Source organism: Gadus macrocephalus, chromosome 23 (assembly GCF_031168955.1).
Source record: "Gadus macrocephalus chromosome 23, ASM3116895v1".
NCBI classification, from domain to species: domain Eukaryota; kingdom Metazoa; phylum Chordata; class Actinopteri; order Gadiformes; family Gadidae; genus Gadus; species Gadus macrocephalus.
The window spans coordinates 5,495,300-5,518,669 of NC_082404.1; the positions used below are offsets into that span (position 1 = coordinate 5,495,300).

The window sequence follows — 23,370 nt, forward strand, 5'->3', positions numbered from 1 at the left end:
GTTAGTTTCATATTCAATATTTATTTGAAATTCAACTTTTGACATTTGGCGCAAGCGTGGATGGGCTCATTATGGAACGAAGGGAGTAGTTTCATCATGAATAAACACAATGTGGCTCGGCCCACATTGTTTATATTTTTATGTTGAATTAAATATTTTTTTATGATTTCTGATAGATGTATTTGTTGTTTTGCAAAAGTACCAAATAGTACATGTATATTATTGTAACAATGGCTGTCCTACTTCCACAACCTTTGCATTTGCCCATGGTCACAATTTAATAAAAATCCGATCTTGAACATTAAAAGAGCAATAACTTTAGAAACATGCTCCAAGCAATAGCAATTACTCAGATTCAGTTGATCAAGGTATTGTTTGGAAGGGTTGGTGAACATTTCTGTTTTATTAACAAGTAAAAAGATAATGAACAGACGGCAAGGATGGTTAGCTAACGAACCCAGACAGGAATTGTCCCTTAAGACCTCTCCTCACAGGTGCAGTACATCCTGGTAACCAACAGGTGGTAGCAATGAAGCGGAGCTACATCCACCAGAGCAAGAGGCCCTGGATAAGATGTGGGGGCATCACAAGTGGAACATACAAAATCAAGTAATTTAGTAAAATAAACTCAACAGACATCAGATCAGGTATCAGTCCAGGTAATTAAGCGCCATATGATATGCAAACAGCGTATTGTCCTGTTCAACTAAACAGATGAGAAACTCTACCTAGACTCACTATTTAAATCCTGCTGCAGCAACTTCAATTTCTGGGTTATTTTTGACAGTGCTGTACAACACTGAGGTTTCTGTCGCCTCTGTCTTCTCTCTTTCTCTGAAAAGAAGACAGAACTTCAGTCACCCTGTGAAACGGATCCGTTGGGTTGATAAATTCCAAAAACATAGATTCTATTTCCACTTTAGAAATACAGAGAGAAGCTTACCCAGGGACAGCGTTGGGTCTCTTAACGTTGACCACAGAGTAAAATAATGCATCTGTCTGGTCTGATTGGACACGAGAGCCAGGCAACCAGCGAGGAACTTCCTGGTTCTTTGAGCGAGAGGTGTGGATGCTGGCATAGTGAAGGTCATCATGCTCTTCAGTTGGTTCTCTGAGTGCTGTAGGAACCATTTGATTGGTCAGAGCTGAGGCGTTTTCATACACAGGAACAGGAAGTGGCTATCGGGGAGTAAGGACAGAAGAGAACGTTTAGGAAACACTTCCTGAACACAGTCCTGAAGGCCAAGTGTTTCTGGTTCATCTAGAGACCCTTGGTGGTGACTAGCGGTCCCACCATGCAGGCTGCTGTAGGCCTCACTTGAAGTCCTTCCTGCAAGGTTTCCTCTATCTGTTGAGCTCCTAAAACCGTTTAATAACAACATATTAATTTGCTTCTTTAAAACAAAATTAGGAATCATTATTACCATTCACCAATCTTTTCATTCTACTCACTGGCGGATGTTTCACCTGATCCCAGTTTGTCTTTAGATCTCACCCTAGTTCTCACTCTTTAAGCAAACTTCACCTTGTCAATTAGTCATTCTTAAATCCCAGACTGATAATGAATCAAACTGAAGTTTGTATTCCCAGGTGACCTCACCATAACATAGTGTCAGGTGCCATGGCAACACTGCCGCAGAGAAAGCATACAAACAATACTGATGATCATGGGGCACTGGTGTGGTTTGGTTTTATTTCAGGTTACAAATCGTAAAACATCCGGGAGATTACTGCTGAAAGTATGTCACATCATATAAAACGGCCAGGAATAGACCCCTGGGGATCCCACAAGGATTAAACCACTATATTGATGTTTCAATCAATTTAAGGGAATCAACAAGTGCTGTGATCTACTGTATCAAAAGCCTTCTGTAGATCTAACAGGACCATTCTAGTTGGAATTTCTTTGAGCTTTGATTTCAGTCCCAATCCGCCTAGCAGGAAGTCCATCCAATGACAGTGGCCTTGTTTAGGCTCATGGAGCGCAACAAGCTGGCCACTTCATTATCAGCTGTTTCACCCAGCTCAAAGCTCTCTCTTCTGTCATGGTAGAAACTCTCAATGATAGTCTTTATATTCAGAGCTAATGTGCAACTCTGAAACAAAGGGAAAACCACAGCAGTGGAGAAAGTGTTGAGCCACCTTTGTTATTTGATACTGAAGGCCATCAATGTTTTAACTGACATTTGTCTATTTTATCTTTATCTGCTCCAACCCTTTCCATCGCTTTTTGGTCCTCAAATCTCAAAGGTCAATTTTTCTGTTGGCTATGAAACCATAATCCTTGTAGTATTTAGTTTGTCAGGCATGGGTACAAATGTTCATTAAAACTAGCCAATCGACACTGTCACAATTTAGTATACCTGACCAATTCTACTACCATAATGTGTGAATTAATCAATCTTTTGGGACCCTTTTCATGGAACTTCATGCAGATGTTTTCCTGTTCCAGCAGCACTTTCAGGATTTTAACGATGCAAGAAATTAACAAATGATCACTAATGCTACAGATGAAATCACCTGACTTACACATTTAGTCTCTTTCCAATACATCATATCATCTAGAAATTATGTTCTATCTGTACACAACCGTCTTGGCTCCCCGATCAGTTGTTTAACCCAAAAAACGGAATGAACATCCTAAGGACAACTACCAGAGAGCTTGTTGGTGTTTTCACATTTGTATGTAAATCCCCTGGTAAGATACACTAGCTTTCTGTAAGAACATTAGGATCGCCAAGTAAGGTACAGTCTTCGTGCAAAAATTCATTATGACTGCAGCAATCAGTACCAAATTTGAATAGAACACTTAAGAACACTCCTTCTGTTTGGGAGGTCTATAACAGACTCTATAACGACTTACGAATTTTCCAAATCAGGCTGAGGGTTTAACGTCACATTATCTCGTCTCTCCTAGCGACAGAGCTAGAGCAACAAAGAAGGACACTTACTAAGGAAACAACTATAGATAATATCCTGTGTGGTCTTGTGTCGTGGTCTCAGGGTATTTCCACTGTGTCTCTTAGTAAAGGATGGGTTAGTAATAAATGGGTTGCTGTGTCTCACCTCCTCCACGGTATCTGGCCTTCCTCCCTGTCCACATGCCTTTCTGGCGGCCCTCTTTCTTCTGGAGAAGAGAACATAGAGACGAAGAAGCAACAGGAGGTATGAAGGAATGGAAAACGAGAAAGATAGAGAATATCTCACCTCATCCAGAGGAAGACGAGGAGGAGAATGGTGGCCAATAACATAACAATGGTTGATACAGCTACCATTGCTGTCAGTGAAGATGATGTCACTGAAACATAGTAATACGATTTAAAACACTGACAACTGCAGGTCAATGTTTAACCGTGTGTCTGTGACTGTGTGAAAGGTGTGTATTTATTTGAAATGAACTATTACCCTTAATGAATAAAAAGGAGGAATTGTGACGTCCGAATGCATTATGAGCTTGGCAATAATAGTTTCCTTCATGCTCAGATGTGATATTAGTGATGGTGTAGTTCTGTCCTGATTCTTCCACTGAGTCTTCATGTTCCTTGAACCAGATGTACTCAGCTGCTGGGTTGGCATCACTGCTGCAGCTCAGCGTCACTGAACTGCCCTCCTCTATTCCACCAGTGGGACTTGAATACACAGATGTGTGCTTCGGCCCATCTGGAGACACAAAGAAACAGGTAAAAACAGCTTGTACATTTTTTTTCATGACAGTATTAAGGCAAAATCGAAAAATGTTGCTGGGTTGGCATCACTGCTGCAGCTCAGAGTCACTGAACTGCCCTCCTCTATTTCACCAGAGGGACTCACGGTCACTGAGGGGGTCTTTGGAGCGTCTGTTAACAGTTACATTTTATTAATTATATAAAACACCAGCAGTTTGGTCCATTCATAGTATACATTATGTTATTTTCCCTAAAAGGTCCATTACATCTGGTATCATGTCAGCATACTGTGGAGTAGACATACACACTAAAGGAGAGCTGAGATTGTGTCCTTCAACAGCACATGAATAGCTGGCTCCAGACTGAGGTTGGACCCAGGAGTTCACTCCCTGTCCTACATTCTCTCCATTCCTGAACCAGGTGTAGAGATGGTTCCCAGCTAGACCACACCTACTGTGACACTCCAGCTCTGCCCTGGTAGGATCGGTAGGGTCAGGAAAGGACACCTTCACCTGGAGATCTGGGAGTTAGATCAAATTAATCACAATTATTCTAAATAATTAGGATAACACAAACCTTCTAGAACCCACACAATAACACACACGCACACAGTCATCATAGTTTACCTGATACAAATAATGTCACTCCAGGGTCAACAGTATATTCCCCACGTGGTTGGTTTGTTGTGAATCTAAACTCGTAGACAGCAAAGTCGCTCTCTCTCAGGTCTTTGATTCTCAGGGTACATGTTCCATGACATCTGGACCCATTACAGCTGACCTCTCCACAGCTGGATTCAACACGACCTGTATAGTCTGCATCCCCTCGCAGATCAACGGGCTGATCGTTGGATACTTTAGTAAACCACAGTGTATAGACTTTGGTAGGGCGGTACAGAACGTTGTCAGGGTATTCATAAGTGCAGTTGATGTCAACAGTTGATTTTCTTAAAGCGCAGACATTACTAGATGAGTAAGTAACCGTCCATTGAATACCCTGAAGCGCTGTGAAAAAACAAACGCATCTCATTGAGAATAAACAAGACACAAAGGTTAACCTCAAGAAAAGATCAGAATATACATAAAGAGATGGAGCCTGGTGGGTGGAGATGGAAACTACAGATACATGCTGACTGCTGAGCTGTGAGAGGAATGTTCCAGAACATCATGTGAAACCAGTGGCGTAGCCAGGGGGGGTATCAAGTACAACCCCCCCGGAAAACAGAAATGTACACTACACTAACTGAACAACAAACACTAACAGTTAATGAATTCTGGTAGTGTAGGCTACTAGGCAGTTTTTTTGACTGCACTCTTTGTAATTAATTAGATGCAGAGACAAGGAACGTAGAGTAGAGGGGGAGAGGAGAGGAGACAAGGAAAGGATTGGAGACAGGGAGAGGAAGTGGGATTAGTGGTGAGGAGTCAGGTAAGGAGAGGAAGAGAGTGGAGTCAAGGAGGAGGAGAGGAGACAAATAGAGGAGAGCAGACAAGATAACGAAAGGAGACAAGAAGATGAGAGAAGGAAAGGAGAGGAAAGCAGGAGTTAGGAGAGAGGACAGGAGATAGTATGCAGTGTATACCTTTACACTGAACAATAATTCCAACATTGCAGCAGAAGATTGATATGTCATGTCTAAATCATCATTTATAGAATAAACAAGGAAAAACTGAGGCTCTTGACTTTCATCTTTTTTCAAAAAGTAACTAAACTAACCCTTTGATGTTAGTTCAGGTTTGCCGATCAACACAGAAACGGCCAACACATCTCAAATGCAAATATATATTCATTCCAATATGAAATACGTGTATTGTGATCTAAAAACAGTACAGTACATTCACCACACGAGGCTGTAAACAACTTGCAGTGAACTGGTATTTTCCAATGACTAATGAACCATAGCTGAACAATATAAAGTGGACCACTCTCTATTCTAGTGGTCTGTTTAACCAAATACAGCTTTTTAGAGGGAGATACTTTAAAGTTCTATTGACTTTTATTCTATCTTCATGCTGTGGTTTCACCCTCTCACTGTTCCAGGTGCTTGCTTGTCATGTTATTGAAACAGTTCAACTAAATGTTCCTAATGTAAATGAACCAACCTGGTACTGATAGAAGGAAAGCTAGAAATCCTCTTGCTGCTGATCTTAATGTCATGGTTTGTCCTCTCCTCTCTCACTCTGTTGTTCTGGGGAGATAATAAAACACATGCAGGTCATAAACTCAATTAAAAAGTGAAAACAAGGAAAACTATGAGAACTATTAGATTTGTTAACAATATAAATAAAAGTGAAAAGTTACTGGAGAAGGAAGCTGGTCTAACCTTTACTCTGTGGTGCCAGTTCATGCAGTGAGCTCAACAGAAACTGAACAACATTGAAAGACTTCCTTCCTCTTTATAGCATAATTAGCAACAGAAAGAACAGAAGCCTCGGAACAACTGGGCCTGTCATATAATCGTCTTTTTTGACCACAATGAACGGTATAACGTTCCTTCATGCTTTATTTCTGCTTTAATTACATTTTTATTAATCTTCTGTCCTTCTGCTCCTTACTCACACACATGCACACACGCACAAGTCTGGCTACCCACAGGATGTGGTACAGCACTGCTGTATATACAGTGCAGCAGAACAACAGAACAACATTCTTTTTTTAACTATCGGATATATTTTTTCACCACATACGCAATTTCGATCAAGAGACATTTATGCAGTAAAGCAGCCCCCAAACCGTACTTCCCTTCCTCCCTCCCTCCTCCATGTTTGTGAGAGATATATTATTCATGATATTTACCACATAACGTCAAAGTTAATAATTAGGTTGCCTTCAGGTGTGTATTTGTGTATTTGCCATTGCAGAAGTACATGTATTTGGATAATCGTTTTTCTGGCAATATACGTTTCCGGACGGTTTTTGGATGATGTTTTTTGGACATTTTTTAGTCAATAATTGGCCTGGAAATTGCCAATCCGATCTATGCTATCTGCACAAATGATCTGCCACATGAAAGCCGAGACTCAAATGAGCTCAAGGTATAAGCCTCATAATTTTTTGAGCTTGTTTCAATGAACAAGGTGTGAATACGGCTCTTTCATTCAAACTGAAGTCACTCCATTCCTTTATAGTCCTTCATCGGGGAATACTTGAACTGTTTCATCTTGAGTTGTTTTGTTTTAACTACTATTATCTTTCCTGGGTCTAGTTCAATTGAATGTTCAATGCATCTTGAGTGAATGTGATAATAGAAAAACGGTAGAGAGGGGATGACCATGATGCTATCCTAAAAACTATATTGATAACCTAGATTTCTATTTAACCAATGACTTGTTTTGTATTAGCTTCATTAGTAGTGCTCTCAATGCGGTTTAGGGTGTGCTGTGAGAAATGGCGACGGGGATGAAATGATTGTAAATACAGTCACAGTGGCATTAGAGGGGCAGGGATGCAACAAGTTTCTGTTTAATGAGCAGTATAGATCCATGGAGATTACATTTTTGTTAGAAAGTTGACAAGGGTCCATCTGTCTCTTGTCATTTCCACCACCAAATAATCCAGTACCCCTCTTCTATCCCCTCCCCCCCACACACACACACACGCACACACACACACACACACACACACACACACACACACACACACACACACACACACACACACACACACACACACACACACACACACCCATTTCACTGTAGTTTGGATTCTTAGCTTGCTGCTTGTAGTGAGTGATCAACACTAATGGGGATGTGTTATTTACGTTTGTTTTTTTGGGATGTGCAAGTTCCATGTTATAGGTGCCTGTTCATTTTCATAATCAATAAAAAGCAAGGATTCACTTTTAATTCATTATTTTTACAATGTTATAGTCCGCCTCTGTTGGGATACACTGATTATTATTATTTTTGGCAGCATATATGCTGGTTTATACATTATTTGAAGGGACTTTAAATAGGTGTTTTCTTTAACCAACATATAGTGCCACATTACTTGAATTAAATGTTTTCATGATAGACATAATGTCAAATTAAACACGGCTGGATGGTAGGCCTATGTGTCGAGTATAAAGGTTCTGTGACCACAACATTCTCTTTGGACCTGATTTATTTTGTTTTGATCAACATATAGGCCTACATATATAAATGTTGAAATGTTACTGCTTATTTAATCAACGTCTATACGTTCAATTACAGTTTATTTGTCCAACCCTTAATCACGTACAGTCTCAAAGGGCCTAACAGGCCATATATTTACAACGTTTATTATTTATTTACATTGATGTGTTACTTTTGTTGTCTGCACACTAATATTCTTTACAGGATTTGTAAAGATCAACTCTCAGGACCCCCTAAAATCAAACCATGAGATATGAACTATTGGAGTTAATAATAATCTATGTAAAAATGGCGCCATCTGTTGGTATTTAAAAGCTTTTATCTTTGATTGCAGAAATGCTAGTCAAAAAAGGTATTCCAAACTTCTAAATGATGTATTGATGGAAAATGTCTAATATGCGAGGCCTGTTGCCAGTGGCGTCACTACTATGCTGTTTTATTTGGGGCTAAAGCCTCGGATGTTATTTAATTAGCCCCGAATATGATCTTTGGGAAATAAATAAATAAAATATATATATTTATAAACATTTATAAGTAGCCTAGTCTAGATAGTCCTTTTGGCAAGAGAATAAACAACAACCTGTTTACCACCTCAAGTGAATTAATCTATCCTATCCCCAGTCAGATCCGTGCGTGCGTGTGTGTATGTGTTTGGGGGGGATCTATATAGTTTGTATCTATATTAAGTTAATCTTTGGTGTGTGTCTATTTTGTGTGTTTATCTTTATGGTGTGTATCTATATGGGTGTATCTATTGTGTGTGTGTATCTATATGGTGTATACTTATGGTGTGTGCGTGTATATTGTGGCAACCCCGATCGTCGGCGGCTGGGATTTTCAAAGGAGACGCTCAAAACAGGGTTGCGGGTCAACGGTTTTAATTTGTTCGCCTCACATGCAAAAAAGGTCAAACAAAAGACAACATAAGTTCTTCCTCTTATGGGGTGAAAGGGGCCGTCTCCGGGTCTGGTCCGGCTGCGAGGTCGGCGTCTCAATCGCTCCCGTCTTCTCCCACTCAGTCCTGGGGGGAAGCGTATTGGCGTAGGTACGGGTTGGTGCGTTCTCCGCCTACCGCGTCTCTCCAACTCGGCTGTCTGCCTCGTCTGGTGCGTGTTCGGTCCTAGTGTGAGTGCACCCTAGGCCATCTGGCTGTGGCCGTTGGCCGTTTTCACACCTAACCGTGCTGAACTGGCCCCATTGTTCTCTGGCCTGCGCTCACACTACTAGGCCATCTGGCCGTGGCCGTCGCAACTGTGGCCTGGCCACGGTAGGCTCTTGTACATACGTCATCACGTCGTAACACGTCATCACTAAGCGTCCGCTGCATGGACCATAATAAAGTCATTGATTCGCGGATACTCCCAAATACATCTGAATTTTTGTGGGTCTTCTACAACTGTGCCTGAATCGCACCGTCTGCCCAAATGGTTAACATACACTCGACTTCTCTATGGGACCAACGTGAACCAACAGTTGAACCGCTTGACGCCATGTTTACAGTTTAATGGGAAAGAAGGCTCGTCGCCTTTATTGGCTGTTTCCCAAAGTGAAGGCTGCAGCCTTGCTAGGACGCGTCCTTGCTAGTCGCGTCCTATGGAGATGAGACTAGAGTGCTAGCTCGAGTGCTTCCTAGCGTTTGTAACGTTCAGACTTTGAAACGACTTGTTAGTGTGGAAGCGCTTCCGCTTCCGCTTTTTAATACTGCGTGTCCGCTTGCAAACACATGTGCGCTTATGAATAAAACATGGCAGCAATCAAGCTGATCGATATTTATTTGACTTTTGTCTGTTATGAATACGGTCATGTCTCCTTCGCATGGAGCCTCTTTGGGGAAGTCACAAAAGCTTTGTTGCGGTTGATAGAATCGTCTTTATTAAAAGGAAAAATCCATTAAATTTTTATAAAACTAAGTGAAATTGTCTTTACTTAATTCATGCATCACATTTACAGTACGGTTGATTACTATTATGCAGGGGGGAAAAGACAAAGAAAGAGATGATAAACATGTATTTATTTGGATATATTATTTAACTGATCTGATTAATTCATTCATATATGCCTACAATCTACCAGTGGTTTGAACACATAAGTATATTATATAAAATACAATTATATACGTTCATTAAAAATTACAAACATTGCAAATGATCGGTTGTGCATTAATTTTACAACATTGGATAGTGGCACTATCCCTTCCACCGGTAAACAAATGTTTGTGCGCCACCCGGCGCACAAAAGCCTCCGTTTGCTGGGCTGACCCTAAAAAAACGATTCAACACAAACATAAATAGGTATACATAAATAATGTAATCTTGTGAGCAAGTAAATTGACATTGGTGACAGTGGTGTTTAACACCAGCTACGTTCATGCAAAAAAAATGCTGTGTGTATAAATATTGTGTGTGAATCTATGTATCTGGGGTGTGTGCGTGCATATGGTCGGTGTGAATCTATATGGTGTATTATGTATGTCTGTATTGTGTTTGTTGTCTGTATGGTGTGTGTGTGTGTGTGTGTGTGTGTGTGTGTGTGTGTGTGTGTGTGTGTGTGTGTGTGTGTGTGTGTGTGTGTGTGTGTGTGTGTGTGTGTGTGTGTGGTGGTAGGCGATGACTCCAGTTTAACCAGTGAATGAGTCTCCGGTCTCTTGGATGAAAGCTTCCTTCTCACTCCTGAAAGGGCCGTTCAGGATGCTGCCAAGTTACGGTTGCAATGGAGACGGTATCTCGCAGAGCGCTCAGAGAGCAGATGTTCTCGTATGGTAACATCGCCCTCTGCTGTCCACATCCGCTCACTACACACACAGGGACGCAATTTGCTCCCCTGCCGCAGCTCGCCTGCCAAGTGGTTTTCTTAATCAGTTAATTGGTTGCATCTGGTGCGTTTCATTTAAGAGGGAGCCGGACAGTACGTTGGAGTCCTCCACTGTTAGGCAGTGTCGTGTCTCCCAAACGCAGGGCTGTTGTGACTTATTTGACATATCTTCCTGTTTCACAGGTTAAAGACTTTTTGAAGTAAAGAGGAGCATCTCATCTGAACCTGATGTGAGTAGAATTGTGTAGCAAAGCACAACTGACGTGACTTGTATGTTGAATATAATTCACTGATAATGTGTGAAGGAAATCTGAGATTGTGGTGGTTTAACTCTCATTTGAAATTTAAATAATGATTCTACCTGCAAGTAACATTTTAGAGACTATACATTCAAACTTGTCAAAGTAAGAGGTAAATCACTATTGACTAATGATAGTCCAATAATTAGTATAATTTTTTTTAAAAAGCTGGATTAATTAATTATCTTTAATCATTATTTAAAAGTTTGATGATCCCAAAAGCCCTGAATTTGTATCGTCATTCATTTATCTGATTTAATGGAGATGGTAGTTGTTGAACTGTGGGATAGTGTCCATGTTTGGGGACCATGTGTAACCTGTTCCTTCCTTCAAAGGTCTATCATGGATATTTAACTGCAGTTCTGTGAGTATCCCAACTTAACCATCAAGATGAACTGCAAACTGTAAGTCATAAGTTTCTCATTAATCTTGGGCACATTGATGTATTTTGGCTTCCTGGTGAGTTAACCCGTTACCTGAAGGTTGATCTGAGTGGTAAGGATGTTTTATTGGTTCATGGGTTACTTGGGTGTTTGGTTTATGTTGGTTTTAATGATTTGTTAAAATGGTTACAGGCTCCCAAGTTATCGTTGTAAGCTGGAGTAATGGGTTGGGTTCTGATATCTTCAGTCTTCTTTCCAGCTACTCTCCTGAGCTCTGCATCTTCATCACATGAGTGTTGCTCTACTGATTAGGCTGTGGTCTGAGTGAGCAGAGGTGCATACTGGGATACAGAGCTGTTTGAAGTCTACAGGTCTGTAGACACGCCCCCTCAGGGGAAACCGAGTGTTTGAGAAACCGTTGTGATGTCAGTTACATGGACTGGAATGTTCTTTAAGATGGAGACAGGGATTCAGAAGGAGAAACGCCAGGGGGAGATGAGGGGGCTCCTCATCTCAACGACTAAAACACAACTTCAGTCTGACACAGAGAACCATGGAACACATTCAACAGTCCCCTCCAGCCATCGTGACTCCTCAGGAACAGTTTCATTTCCAAGAAGGTCTTATTTGGGGCCATCCCCATATGGATCCTGCTCCTCAAGAGCCACCCCCCTCCACTGGGTGGTCTTCTGAACAGATGACCTTCCTGTCCTCAGGCTGACTAAAGCTGCACCGTTTGCATCTGTGAAGGCCCCTCATTCAGGAAACCACTGGACTACAAAGACACGACTTCAGAGACGTTGAATCACCTTGGGACACATTTTGGAGACGCCAAGCATAATCCATCACCAATGTGGGACGCCACTGAAAAATGTTGCACGTAATTTACTTCTCTGGAGACATTGGTTGTTCTCTTCTGGGTGCCCTGGCAGGAGAGCTGGGGTTGGAGTGTGTGTGTGTGTGTGTGTGTGTGTGTGTGTGTGTCATCGCTAGGGTTCTACTGTGTGTGTGTGTCTCCCACCTGGTATGGGATTCTATGTGTGTGTGTCCGCCTTGCTTTGACAGTAATAATGTTCATACGGGGGTCTGTGTGATTGGCTTGGGATATTGGAATGGTCAATTAAATCATACCTGATGGACGGCCACACGTTTACTTAAGGGCCTCCAGTAGACATAAAGAGCCCAGAGCGACGCTCCGGAGCGTGATCCAACACACTGGGCAGGAAGGAGGGTAACCAACTCAAGTGTAAAAGGATGCAAGCGGCGTGTTCAGATCAGTGACTTCAAACTAGGACCAATCAGGATCAATGGAGGATGGACACCAAAAGGAATTCCCAATCAGGATCAATGGAGGATGGACACCAAAAGGAATTCCCAAAGGAGAGTCTGACGAAAGGGACCTAAATGGATATTCAAGATAACCTTCAGACCTGTAATGAGACGGCTCTTCCTACCTGGCTGGATTGATGGAGAGCCCTGTGGATCTTGTCTTGCTCTCAGTTGCACGTCTTCTCAGGCTGAACTGTATTCGTTTCGGACAGGACTAGCTGAACGATTGGTTCCCTTAAATCAGAACCAATCTGGGAACTCCAACTAGTGCGCTCTTCGAGCTGAGGAGGTAAGGAAACCTTCCCTGGGGTTTCAAGGTGTAAAGAGGAGGATGTTTCAAAGTGTTCCATGGTACTCTGATGAGGACCGTTGTTGTGTTCCACTGGCTGGGAGGAAGAACCCTCACATCTTCCTCTTGGCCTTTCTCCTCTGAGTATCCTGGCGCCATCTTGAAGGATATTCCAGCTCATGCAACTGATGTCACGACAGATTCTCAAACACTTGGTTTCTCCTGAGGGGCGTGTCTATAGAACTGAAGACTTGAGACAGCACTGTATCCCAGCATGCATCTCTGCTCACTCAGACCACACCCCCATGAGTAGGATGCAACATTCTAGGGATGGAGATGTAGAGTTTTATAAGTAACGAGGGAGCAGACAAAGGTGTTTAGAACACAATGGCATGTCAAGTCTGTAAATCTCTAAACCATGAAGATGATTGGATAGTTCAGTAATTGGGCTTCTATTTATTATGAGCAGTCCTTTCGCTCAGATGCCCACTTCTCACTAGACCTGTACATGTGTTGGCTGGCTGGCATGATTTGCTGTTGGTGATGAGGCGGTCAAGGTGACGTTGCAGGGCTTATGGTTGGCTCTCTGTGAGCTAAACGTTTAGATTTGCTCTGTATGGTTTGTACCCTGAATAATCTATATAAGTGTAAAATGTAGACGCGGTTTTGTATTGAATGATTCCATTGTTCTTAGGCAAGGATTTGAGGTTTAAAGTTGTTGTGGGACGTACATGGTAGTTTGGTTCTTTGTATGGTTTTGAGTGATATAGCTTGTACACACTGGGTGCATAATAATGTAAAGGTACCAACAGCAACAAACAGATCTCCTCAAGGTAAGTCTGTTGGCTGTGTTTTAATGTAGACCATCGCTGGACTTCAGGATCTTCCTCCGTTCAGCTCAAGGTGAGGCGCTGGTTATGTTTTTTCTTTGGTTGGTTCCGGCCGGAATGTTCGGATTCCGGTCGGACGGTTTGTGCTTCCCGCCGTGGAGGTTTCTGAGTGTGGTCACTTTATTTAGTCCCAATGGTTAGCATAGAACGTTGTAGTCTTGATAAACATTAGAGGCCACCTGGCAGTTAGTTGGAGCGGAGTCCCCTGAGGGAATCTGGCAGAACGTTCTGGATTGTATTTGCGCAACCTCGAGCCGCTGCCAACGGAAACAATTTTTCAGTCGGTTTCCATTGGGAATTGTTGCCCCTTATCTTAAACAACTTAAGTTTGATATTAAATAATAATAAATAATACATTTAATTTAAAGGGCGCCTTTCAAGACACCCAAGGTCACCTTACAGAGCATAAAGTTATCATAAATCGTTTAAAAACAAGACATTGTGGAAAAATAATAATAATAGATAGATAAATAAAACAAAAACAAGACAAAACAAACAATCAAGACAGTGATCAGTTAGACGTAAATACATACTGATACGTACGTCGTACAATATCTTGATAATTTTCGATGGTTGCGCCGTACTTCTAACCACGTTGACGGGACTCGCGCTGCGTACGAAACGGCCTTCTACTTGCGGGCCCATTTTTGACATCGGTGAAGGCTGTAAATCATTTCAAGCTGGAAGACATTTTGACAGTTCTTCAACGGAACCCAACACCTGAATATGGCTGAGTAAATTTGATTTAATATCGATACTGCTTAGTGTTTGTTACTTCAGCTTTTGTACGTTCTAAATATCTGCGGCCATTAATTGCCACAGAAGTTAAACCCTACCCAATGGAATGACGTTAAACAACGACTTTGTTGCAGAGTTACCAACTGGATAATATCAAAGCTAAAATAATGGCCGTTCTTCTCACATGTTACAGTAGAAGATTATCCAGAACTGTACAAGGTTAAAAAGGTAAAAAGTTTGTCCCAAGGTGTCTGCCTCCTCACCCAGAGCCAGACCTCCACCTCCTCACCCAGAGCCAGACCTCCACCTCCTCACCCAGAGCCAGACCTCCACCTCCTCAGCCAGAGCCAGACCTCCACCTCCTCAGCCAGAGCCAGACCTCCACCTCCTGTCAGAAGTCGTCCTGAACAGGTCAGTGCTCTGGTGTGTGAGTAGAGTCTGCTTAGGTCAGTTTCAATGCATGGCCTGAACCACTTCGTTAAACTTGTGGACTCTCTCTGTCTTCATTCCCAAAAACGGGATGCTCATGTCTGGTCTCAAGTCTTTTCTAGCCTTGAGTTATAAAATAATGGTTCAATTAATTGTGTAACTCGGTTTCGGATGAGTCAATTAAGTTTATTGTTGGGCAAATTCTGATATAACCCTGCTGCTGTATCTGAAAGGCGAGGCTGAGAGGCTGGGGACCGGAGGCTTGTGGTGCCAGGGTGGACCGGAGACTGAGGCAGGAGACCAGGGGCCTGCAGCACCGGACCAGAGGGTAACCGTCACCAAGCTCATCTGAAACACTAAAATCCACGGTAGTTTAGGTCTGCTTTTGATCATCTAATGACTTTAAATCTGTGCCAAGCTGTGATTTGAGTTAATTCATACCGGGGTTATGCAGGAGTCATATGAGCCATTATTGTTACTAGTGCTGCTACGACCGTAGTGGATGAATTACTGAACGCGACAATCTGCAGACGTTGTCTAATTTAAGTGTTTAAATATGTTTTAAATTTGTCTTCCATTTTACAAGTGAACCTCAGATGCAGGAGGTGGGGTGTGTTGCGTCCCCAGGTGATTTAATGCTGAGACCAACTGTTTGTAACCAGACCAGGAATCCATGTCTGGAGGAGCTGATGGAGGAGCTGAAGGAGGAGCCGTGCTGGTGGAGCTGATGGAGGAGCCCTGCTGAAGGCCCTGCCTGGTGGAGCAGCTGGTGGAGGCCCTGCCTGGTGAAGGACATCTCTGTCGTGGGGTAGATGGAGCTTGACTCTGAAGTGATCATCACACTCACTGCCACTTCTCGTAGAACACTGCTACCACAAACTACCGGCGTTTGTACCATATATACCAGACAACTACATCTGTTTTACCACATGTTGAAGCAAGACTTTCGCTGTTTGTTCCAGACCAGGACTCTATCTGAGGAGAGCTGCTGGAGGAGCTGAGACGCTGGAGGACGACTAGGAATCGACCAACAAGGATTCCTCGTAAGTTTGTATTTACTTACATGGTTGACTTAAAGGGCAAAATACAGCTGTTCCTTTGACATGCGTTAACCAACTACCGCTGTGTTTTCTTACTAGAACGTGTTTCTGGAGCGGAGGTGAGCTGGTAGGGGAGCCGTGAATCTGGAGGATGACCATCATTCTACCAACAAGGATTGGAAGTTTGTATTAACCTAACAAAGTGGAAATAAAGGGATTTAAAATAAGACAAACTACATATTTGTTTCCAGACGTTGGGGCCGGACTTGCGCTGTTTGTTCCAGACCTGGACTCTGGCTGAGGAGAGCTGATGGAGGAGCCAAGACTCTGGAGGACGACATCACTCCACCAACAAGGATCCTCGTAAGTTTGCATAAAATAAACAGAGTGGACTTGTTGTAACGCAGGATTAGTTTGTCCAGTACAAGTTACGGCATACTACTGTGCTTGTTTACCAGACAAACTACAGCTGCTACTTTGTTACGCGGCATTAGAGCCCAACTACTCCTGTGTTTGTGACCTTACATTAGAGACAAACTACTCCTGTGTTTGTTACCTTGCATTAGAGCCCAACTACTCCTCTGTTTGTTACCTTTACATCGGAGACAAACTACTACTGTGTTTGTTACCTTACATCGGAGACAAATTACGTTTGTAACCAGACCAGGAATCTGGAGGACTGATGGAGAAGCCGTACATCTGGAAGTCAAATCCTGAGGACAACCAGGGCTCTACCATCAAGGATTCCTCGTAAGTTTGCATTATCTGGACATGGTGGACTAGGTTGGGGGTTCAACTCTCAAACCAATGGTGCCGGGTTCAAGTCCTCAGTATACAGTGATGCGTCCTTGAGCAAGGCGCCCTAAAGCCTGCCTGCTCCTTAATGACTTATCTTTGGTTCAGATAATGTTGCATCTTTTGAATATTGAACCTAATCAATGTCCTTGTTTGGTCCGGGCAGACACACCTGAGCTGAACCCCAACTGAACCTGACATCCTGCTGGTCCCGTCTCCTCAGTTCATCTGCGCCTCGTCCTCCAGAAGACCTGCTGAGCTCAGCAGTCTGAGGCTGATGTATCAATGACCTCCAGTGGGAGTGATCTTCTTGACCCCACATGTAACCGTGTGCTTCCACACGCCTTTCCCTCACGTCTGTCACTAACCTCACTACTTCACTACTCTCTACTGCTTCCTCTTCTTCTTCCTTCTCTGTGGTTCGAACCTTTACACGGAAGGCGCGTCTTCCTGCCCTCAGAGGGTTCAGCGTTAGGGTTGAGAGTCAGGGTTTAGAGTCGGGACAGAGCTGGTCAGGGAGGACTGCTTTAACACAAACCTCTTCACTTGCTTTCGGAATGGTGGTGACATTTTGAAAAGATTCATTTGGGAAAATGTTTTCCTCTGCTTCCCTTTACAAAATTGTATTAAACTTCTGTCAAGTGCTTTTGTTTATATATTAAAATCTGTTTTTACCACATGTTGAAGCAAGACTTCCGCTGTTTGTTCCAGACCAGGACTCTTTCTGAGGAGAGCTGCTGGAGGAGCTTAGACGCTGGAGGACGACTAGGAATCGACCAACAAGGATTCCTCGTAAGTTTGTATTTACTTACATGGTTGACTTAAAGGGCAAAATACAGCTGTTCCTTTGACATGCGTTAACCAACTACCGCTGTGTTTTCTTACTAGAACGTGTTTCTGGAGCGGAGGCGAGCTGGTAGGGGAGCCGTGAATCTGGAGGATGACCATCACTCTACCAACAAGGATTGTAAGTTTGTATTAACCTAACAAAGTGGAAATAAAGGGCTTTAAAATAAGACAAACTACATATTTGTTTCCAGACGTTGGGGCCGGACTTGCTCTGTTTGTTCCAGACCAGGACTCTGCCTGTGGATAGCTGATGAAGGAGCAAAGACTCTGGAGGACGACATCACTCTACCAACCAGGATCCTCGTAAGTTTGCATGAAATAAACAGAGTGGACTTGTAACGCAGGATTAGTTTGTCCAGTATAAGTTACGGCATACTACTGTGGTTGTTTACCAGACAAACTACAGCTGCTATTTGTTACACGCCATTAGAGCCCAACTACTCCTGTGTTTTTTACCTGATATTAGAGACAAACTACTACTGTGTTTGTTACCTTACATTAGAGCCCAACAACTCCTGTGTTTGTTACCTTACATTAGAGACAAACTACTACTGTGTTTGTTACCTTACATTAGAGACAAACTACTACTGTGTTTGTTACCTTACATTAGAGACTCTGGAATCTGGAGGACTGATGGTGAAGCCGTACATCTGGAAGGCAAATTCTGAGGACAACCAGGACTCTACCATCAAGGATTCCTCATAAGTTTGCATTATCTGGACATAGTGGACTAGGTAGGGGGTTGGGGGTTCAACTCTCAAACCAATGGTGCTGGGTTCAAGTCCTCAGGATACAGTGATGCGTCCTTGAGCAAGGCGCCCTAAAGCCTGCCTGCTCCTTAATGAATTATCTTTGGTTCAGATAATGTTGCATCATTTGAATATTGAACCTAATCAATGTCCTTGTTTGTTCCGGGCAGACACACCTGAGCTGAACCTCACCTGATCTTGTTTGGTCGGGGGAAGACACACCTGAGCTGAACCCGCCCTGATCCTGACATCCTGCTGGTCCCGTCTCCTCAGTTCATCTGAGCCTCTTCCTCCAGAAGACCTGCTGAGCTCAGCAGTCTGAGGCTGATGGATCAATGACCTCCAGTGGGAGTGATCTTCTTGACCCCACATGTAACGTGTGCTTCCACACGCCTTTCCCTCACGTCTGTCACTAACCTCACTACTTCACTACTCTCTACTACTTCCTCTTTTCTTCCTTCTCTGTGGCTCAAACCTTTACACTGAAGGCGCGCCTTCCTGCCCTCAGAGGGTTCAACTTTAGGGGTTGAGAGTCAGGGTTTAGAGTCAGGGACAGAGCTGGTCAGGGAGGACTGCTTTTACACAAACCTCTTCACTTGCTTTCGGAATGGTGGTGACATTTTGAAAAGCCTCATTTGGGAAAATGTTTTCCTCTACTTTCCTTTACAAAAGTGTACTCAACTATTGTCATGTGTTTTTGTTTATATATTAAAATCCCACATTGACTTCTATATGTTTGGTGCGGTTCATTTAATTGTCCTTTAACTTGGTTAATGTCAAGCTAAACTCCTGCAATACATTTAATATACATGATTGTTATTCAGCAATGTACGGAAGAGGATTAGGGCCACACATGTAAAAAAAAATTAAGTTCTGACATTAATCTCAGAATTCCGAGAAAAAATGTCAGAATTCTGACTTTTTTTCTCAGAATTCTGACATTAATCTCAGAATTCTGAGAAAAAGTCAGAATTCTGACTTTAAAGTCAGAACTACGGGTATCTGTAAGGACCAACCTCCGTGGGAGAGACACTTTGCTTTATGCAGTAGGAGGAAACCTATGGAAAGCCAAGAAGGCCACAATCCGGCCCTAGAATGGCGCGGTAAAAGTGCACGTCCCATAGCCAACTCACCAAGCTCACCAAGTCCAGTATTCAGAATTCAAAGCATTTATTCACAAATACGTTCTATTTTTTTGACAAGCGGAGCCGACAGTCCTGTGCAAGTATGCAAATTAGCCATGTGCGCCAAACAGAAGATAGACGCAATGTATAGAACTGATTGTTGTGCATTGTTGTGGATATGTAGGCTGGTTAGTTGTGGTTGTTTGTGGTCTTAGTGAAACAGCTTTGCCTTGGAGTTGGAGAAGTTGGAGTGATTGTGTGAATGTGCGAGAGAGAGCGCACCTGCCGTGGTGATGTTGGGCTTGTGGGCTTATATGTGATCAATGATGTATCTGTCTGATCGTATTAGCTGTAGATGGATGGTTAAATAATGTCACAAGATCGGTCATACTGCAGGCTCTCATTTGCAAATGCACTGATTGTGTGCCCGTCTCGATATGCTATATACCTGGCATTTATTCAGTTCATGTTCTTCTGAGTGCGCAAGAGCGGTGCCAATTATTGTCGTGTTTGCATTGTAATGCACAACTTTGCCCCTCCCTGTTATAAAATAACGTGCATCCCAACAACTTTAGCCAATGCAGGCTCCTATTGCTTTACCAGTGTGTGTGTGTGTGTGTGTGTGTGTGTGTTGTCATGTAGGCTATAGATATAGATTGATTGTCTTGGCTTGCTTGCATCCATGAAATATTGTAATGTTATGGCCTAGCTGGCTACTGCATATCGAGAACAATCTGGGGATGAGGGCATCCCCGAATATTGACGGTATTTCGCACACTGCCATCTCAATATATAGCCTAACATATACAAATATATCACTGTACTAGACACAAATGTATTATCCACTAGCTAGTGGTGGTCATTACATTATAGTGAAACTAGTAAAGACAACACAGCTTTATGTTACGGCGAAACATGGAGGCACTGCAGCTCTAGTCTCGACAATGTGTTACTTTAGTCTGGTATTTCTCTTCACTGATTGGTTAGACAGCCTTCAAACTTAGTGGTCAAGCAAAGAAGAGGGAGGGCTCGTTCTGCATACCTAATAGCCGGAGTGAATAACTAATAGCCGGAGTGAATAACTAATAGCCGGAGTGAATAACTAATAGCCGGAGTGAATGACTAATAGCCGCGGCTATTAGTCATTCAAAACCGTACGGAATCCATATGGATTCCGTACGGAATCCGTACGGAATTCTTGCCAAACCGCACAGAATCCGTGCGGTTTTACACTTTTACCGCGCCATTCTAGGGCCGGATTGTGGCCTTCTTGGCTTTCCATAGGTTTCCTCCTACTGCATAAAGCAAAAGCTGTGTTCGAAATCGTTCCCTATCATGGATGTAGTGCACCAAATAAGGTGCACGCCATTTTCTAGGGTGTTCGAATTCTCAGTGGTCCACTATATAGGGCACTATATAGTGGACTTAAAATAGGGTACATACAATGTTCCCTACATGTTACTCCCGTATACCACAATGCAATGCGGTTGTATTTTTCCAGGGGAGAAGAAGAAGCCGAATAACCGCGAAAACGAATACATTTAATGATGGAGTCTCCGGCTTTCGTTTAGAAATGTCAACAATTTATTTGGGATTTAACATAGAATATTAAACATTCAAAATTAATTAAACAAGGAAATGTAACATTCAACATCAATACAACCTCCAGCTTTCGTCGTGAGTGCCCGGTTTGTTTACTTGATGTGGGCGCATCTGTCTGCGTCACACAAATATATATATATATCATGTACACTATATAGGGAATAGGGAACGAGTGTATAGGGAACGATTTCGAACACAGCTAAAGTGTCTCTCCCACGGAGGTTGGTCCTTACAGATACCCGTAGTTCTGACTTTAAAGTCAGAATTCAGACTTTTTTCTCAGAATTCTGAGATTAATGTCAGAATTCAGACTTTTTTCTCAGAATTCTGAGATTAATGTCAGAATTCTGACTTTAATCTCAGAATTCTGAGAAAAAAAGTCAGAATTCTGACTTTTTCCTCTGAATTCTGAGATTAATGTCAGAATTCTGATTTTATATCTCAGAATTCTGAGATTAATGTCAGAATTCTGAGATTAAAGTCAGAATTCTGAGAATAAAGTCAGAACTTATTTTTTTTTTACATGTGTGGCCCTAATCCTCTTCCGTAGCAATGTTCACAGAATCCCTTTTGTAAAAATATGAAACCTCTGTGTTACTACTAAATTCAAGCCTATTCATGTATTTAACAATGTAGCCTACATTCTACCCCGCAGGCCATTCTCTGCTACTACAACATGTTCAATCCACCAACCCGTCTCACATCTATGTACTATATGCCGCATTTCCACTGCAGGGTGCAGATCGGATCGCAAAGGTGCGGTAGGGAGGGGGCGGTATAGCCCAGCTCAGTTCCGAGGTCGCGTTTCCACTGCCGACAGTACCCTTTGTGGTAGGCCGGATGTCGATTGCCGCGGCAGCTACGTAAACAGTCTTCCTCCCCAAGAATGCAGACGAACGTCTCCACCTCCTTGTTCGCCCAAGCAAGCGTTTTACGTGACACGTTAATTGTAAAGAATAATACCTTGAGGCTACTGTTTGTTTCCCCTCCATCATGGGCCGCTAGAATCCGACTCCTTTATGCCCCCTTTTCGGCGCCCCTGCCCGGAAGTGATGATTCTGTCGACCAATCAACGGAGGGGGTGTGTAGCTAGAATTTCCCGGGACCCTTTCAGGCGTCTGGTCTCGTTTTCAGTACCCCAACGGAGGAGTCCTGAAAACGAGGCCAAAACTGGCCAAAACGGGTACGGCTAAGTCCGGGTCACGCCCACTTTTGGCGGTTGAAACGCGACCCTATCCGCACCTTTGCGATCCGATCCGTTCCGCACCCTACAGTGGAAACGCGCCAATAGCTACGTTGGTTCTAACGGAAAATGTAGTTTGGTGTGAGACTGTTGTCCAGCAGAGGGAGCTGTCATACACCTTAATTATACAGGAATGTTTGAATTGACATTTTTAAATGTTCATGGGCTGGTCTAGTTTGTCTGCAAATAGCTCGGAGGACGGCAGGACGTGTGTTTACCTGATCGATTAGGCCCTGAACGCAGACCCTGAACCCAGACATCCTAATCACAGACCCTGTGTTTAATTAGCCCCAAATATAATTTTTGGGTTAGAAAAATAAATAAAAGTAAAAATATTTAGAATTATTTAAAAGTACTAGTCTAGATCGACCTTCTGGCAAGAGAATAAACGGTTTAAAAACGTAACCTTTTTACCACCGCAAGTGAATTAACCTATCCTATCCCATCCCCAGTCATATGTGTGTGTGTAAAGTCTGTCTCACTTGAATTAATTTTACTCTGAAATAACTTGAATGGAACTCTAGACATTTGGGTAAAAGCCGCACAGCAGTCAGGTAGCAATTTTAAGCTATAATAAACTGTTCATTTTGTTTATTTAGGTGAAGTATTATGAAAAAGAATTCATGCAAAATAAAGCATAGAAATAATTTTGGCATTTTTATTTTCCGTCTGGGCTCCCCGGATATTTATGAAACCTAGAAACACCCCTGTAACCTGCAGCTGCGTTTTACCTTGATCTCAATTGCTTCAAAATTCACATCAGACACTAGAGGGCGTATTTTGTGCGTGTTAGTCTAATCTCGAAAATGACGTGGTTTTAGAGACTAAACCAGTTTGCAGGATGAAACAAGGCTCCATCATAACCGACACACACACACACACAGAATTCGTTTTATGAATTATTATTAATAGGTATGATACATTTACGCGTATTACACCAGGTAGGCCTTCAGTACAATACAGGCTACAATATAGGAGTTGCTTAAAGGTCCCATGACATGCTATTTGATGTATTCTTTA

The 23,370-nt window shown here is 42.7% G+C and overlaps 1 protein-coding gene and 3 long non-coding RNA genes across 15 annotated transcripts in view; 1 reads left to right on the top strand and 3 right to left on the bottom strand.

Moving 5' to 3' along the window:
- Positions 1 to 19,112, top strand: part of LOC132452399 (uncharacterized) — a 75,022-nt gene extending 55,910 nt beyond the window's left edge. The window contains exons 1-13 of one of the 10 annotated variants that reach the window (XR_009524308.1): positions 10,214 to 10,821; positions 11,226 to 14,930; positions 15,182 to 15,276; positions 15,611 to 15,991; positions 16,088 to 16,170; positions 16,273 to 16,351; positions 16,651 to 16,738; positions 16,950 to 17,111; positions 17,500 to 17,575; positions 17,672 to 17,750; positions 17,824 to 17,935; positions 18,245 to 18,366; positions 18,552 to 19,112. This is a non-coding gene — a long non-coding RNA (uncharacterized LOC132452399). Of the gene's footprint in view, positions 1 to 10,211; positions 10,822 to 11,225; positions 14,931 to 15,181; positions 15,277 to 15,610; positions 15,992 to 16,087; positions 16,352 to 16,650; positions 16,739 to 16,949; positions 17,112 to 17,494; positions 17,580 to 17,671; positions 17,751 to 17,823; positions 17,936 to 18,244; positions 18,367 to 18,551 lie in introns of those variants that run through there. The other 9 variants (XR_009524305.1, XR_009524306.1, XR_009524311.1 and 6 more) reach the window with 9 other exon arrangements.
- LOC132452391 (B-cell receptor CD22-like) overlaps positions 436 to 23,370 on the bottom strand; it is a 39,519-nt gene continuing 16,584 nt past the window's right edge. Inside the window, exons 5-10 of one of the 3 annotated variants that reach the window (XM_060044999.1) lie at positions 3,406 to 3,660; positions 3,208 to 3,298; positions 3,067 to 3,127; positions 944 to 1,179; positions 739 to 834; positions 436 to 564 (exon numbers count right to left, since the gene is read on the bottom strand). In XM_060044999.1, the coding sequence (XP_059900982.1) occupies position 564; positions 739 to 834; positions 944 to 1,179; positions 3,067 to 3,127; positions 3,208 to 3,298; positions 3,406 to 3,660 (740 nt within the window). In that variant the 3' untranslated portion in view covers positions 436 to 563. Of the gene's footprint in view, positions 835 to 943; positions 1,180 to 3,066; positions 3,128 to 3,207; positions 3,299 to 3,405; positions 3,661 to 23,370 lie in introns of all 3 variants that reach the window. The other 2 variants (XM_060045000.1, XM_060045002.1) reach the window with 2 other exon arrangements.
- LOC132452400 (uncharacterized) lies at positions 3,739 to 6,233 on the bottom strand. Its single transcript, XR_009524314.1, has 5 exons — positions 5,989 to 6,233; positions 5,768 to 5,853; positions 4,292 to 4,669; positions 3,970 to 4,185; positions 3,739 to 3,836 (listed from the first exon to the last, which is right to left on the bottom strand). It is a non-coding gene; the product is annotated as an uncharacterized LOC132452400 (long non-coding RNA).
- Positions 6,883 to 7,882, bottom strand: LOC132452401 (uncharacterized). The gene is made up of 2 exons (XR_009524315.1): positions 7,318 to 7,882; positions 6,883 to 7,233 (listed from the first exon to the last, which is right to left on the bottom strand). It is a non-coding gene; the product is annotated as an uncharacterized LOC132452401 (long non-coding RNA).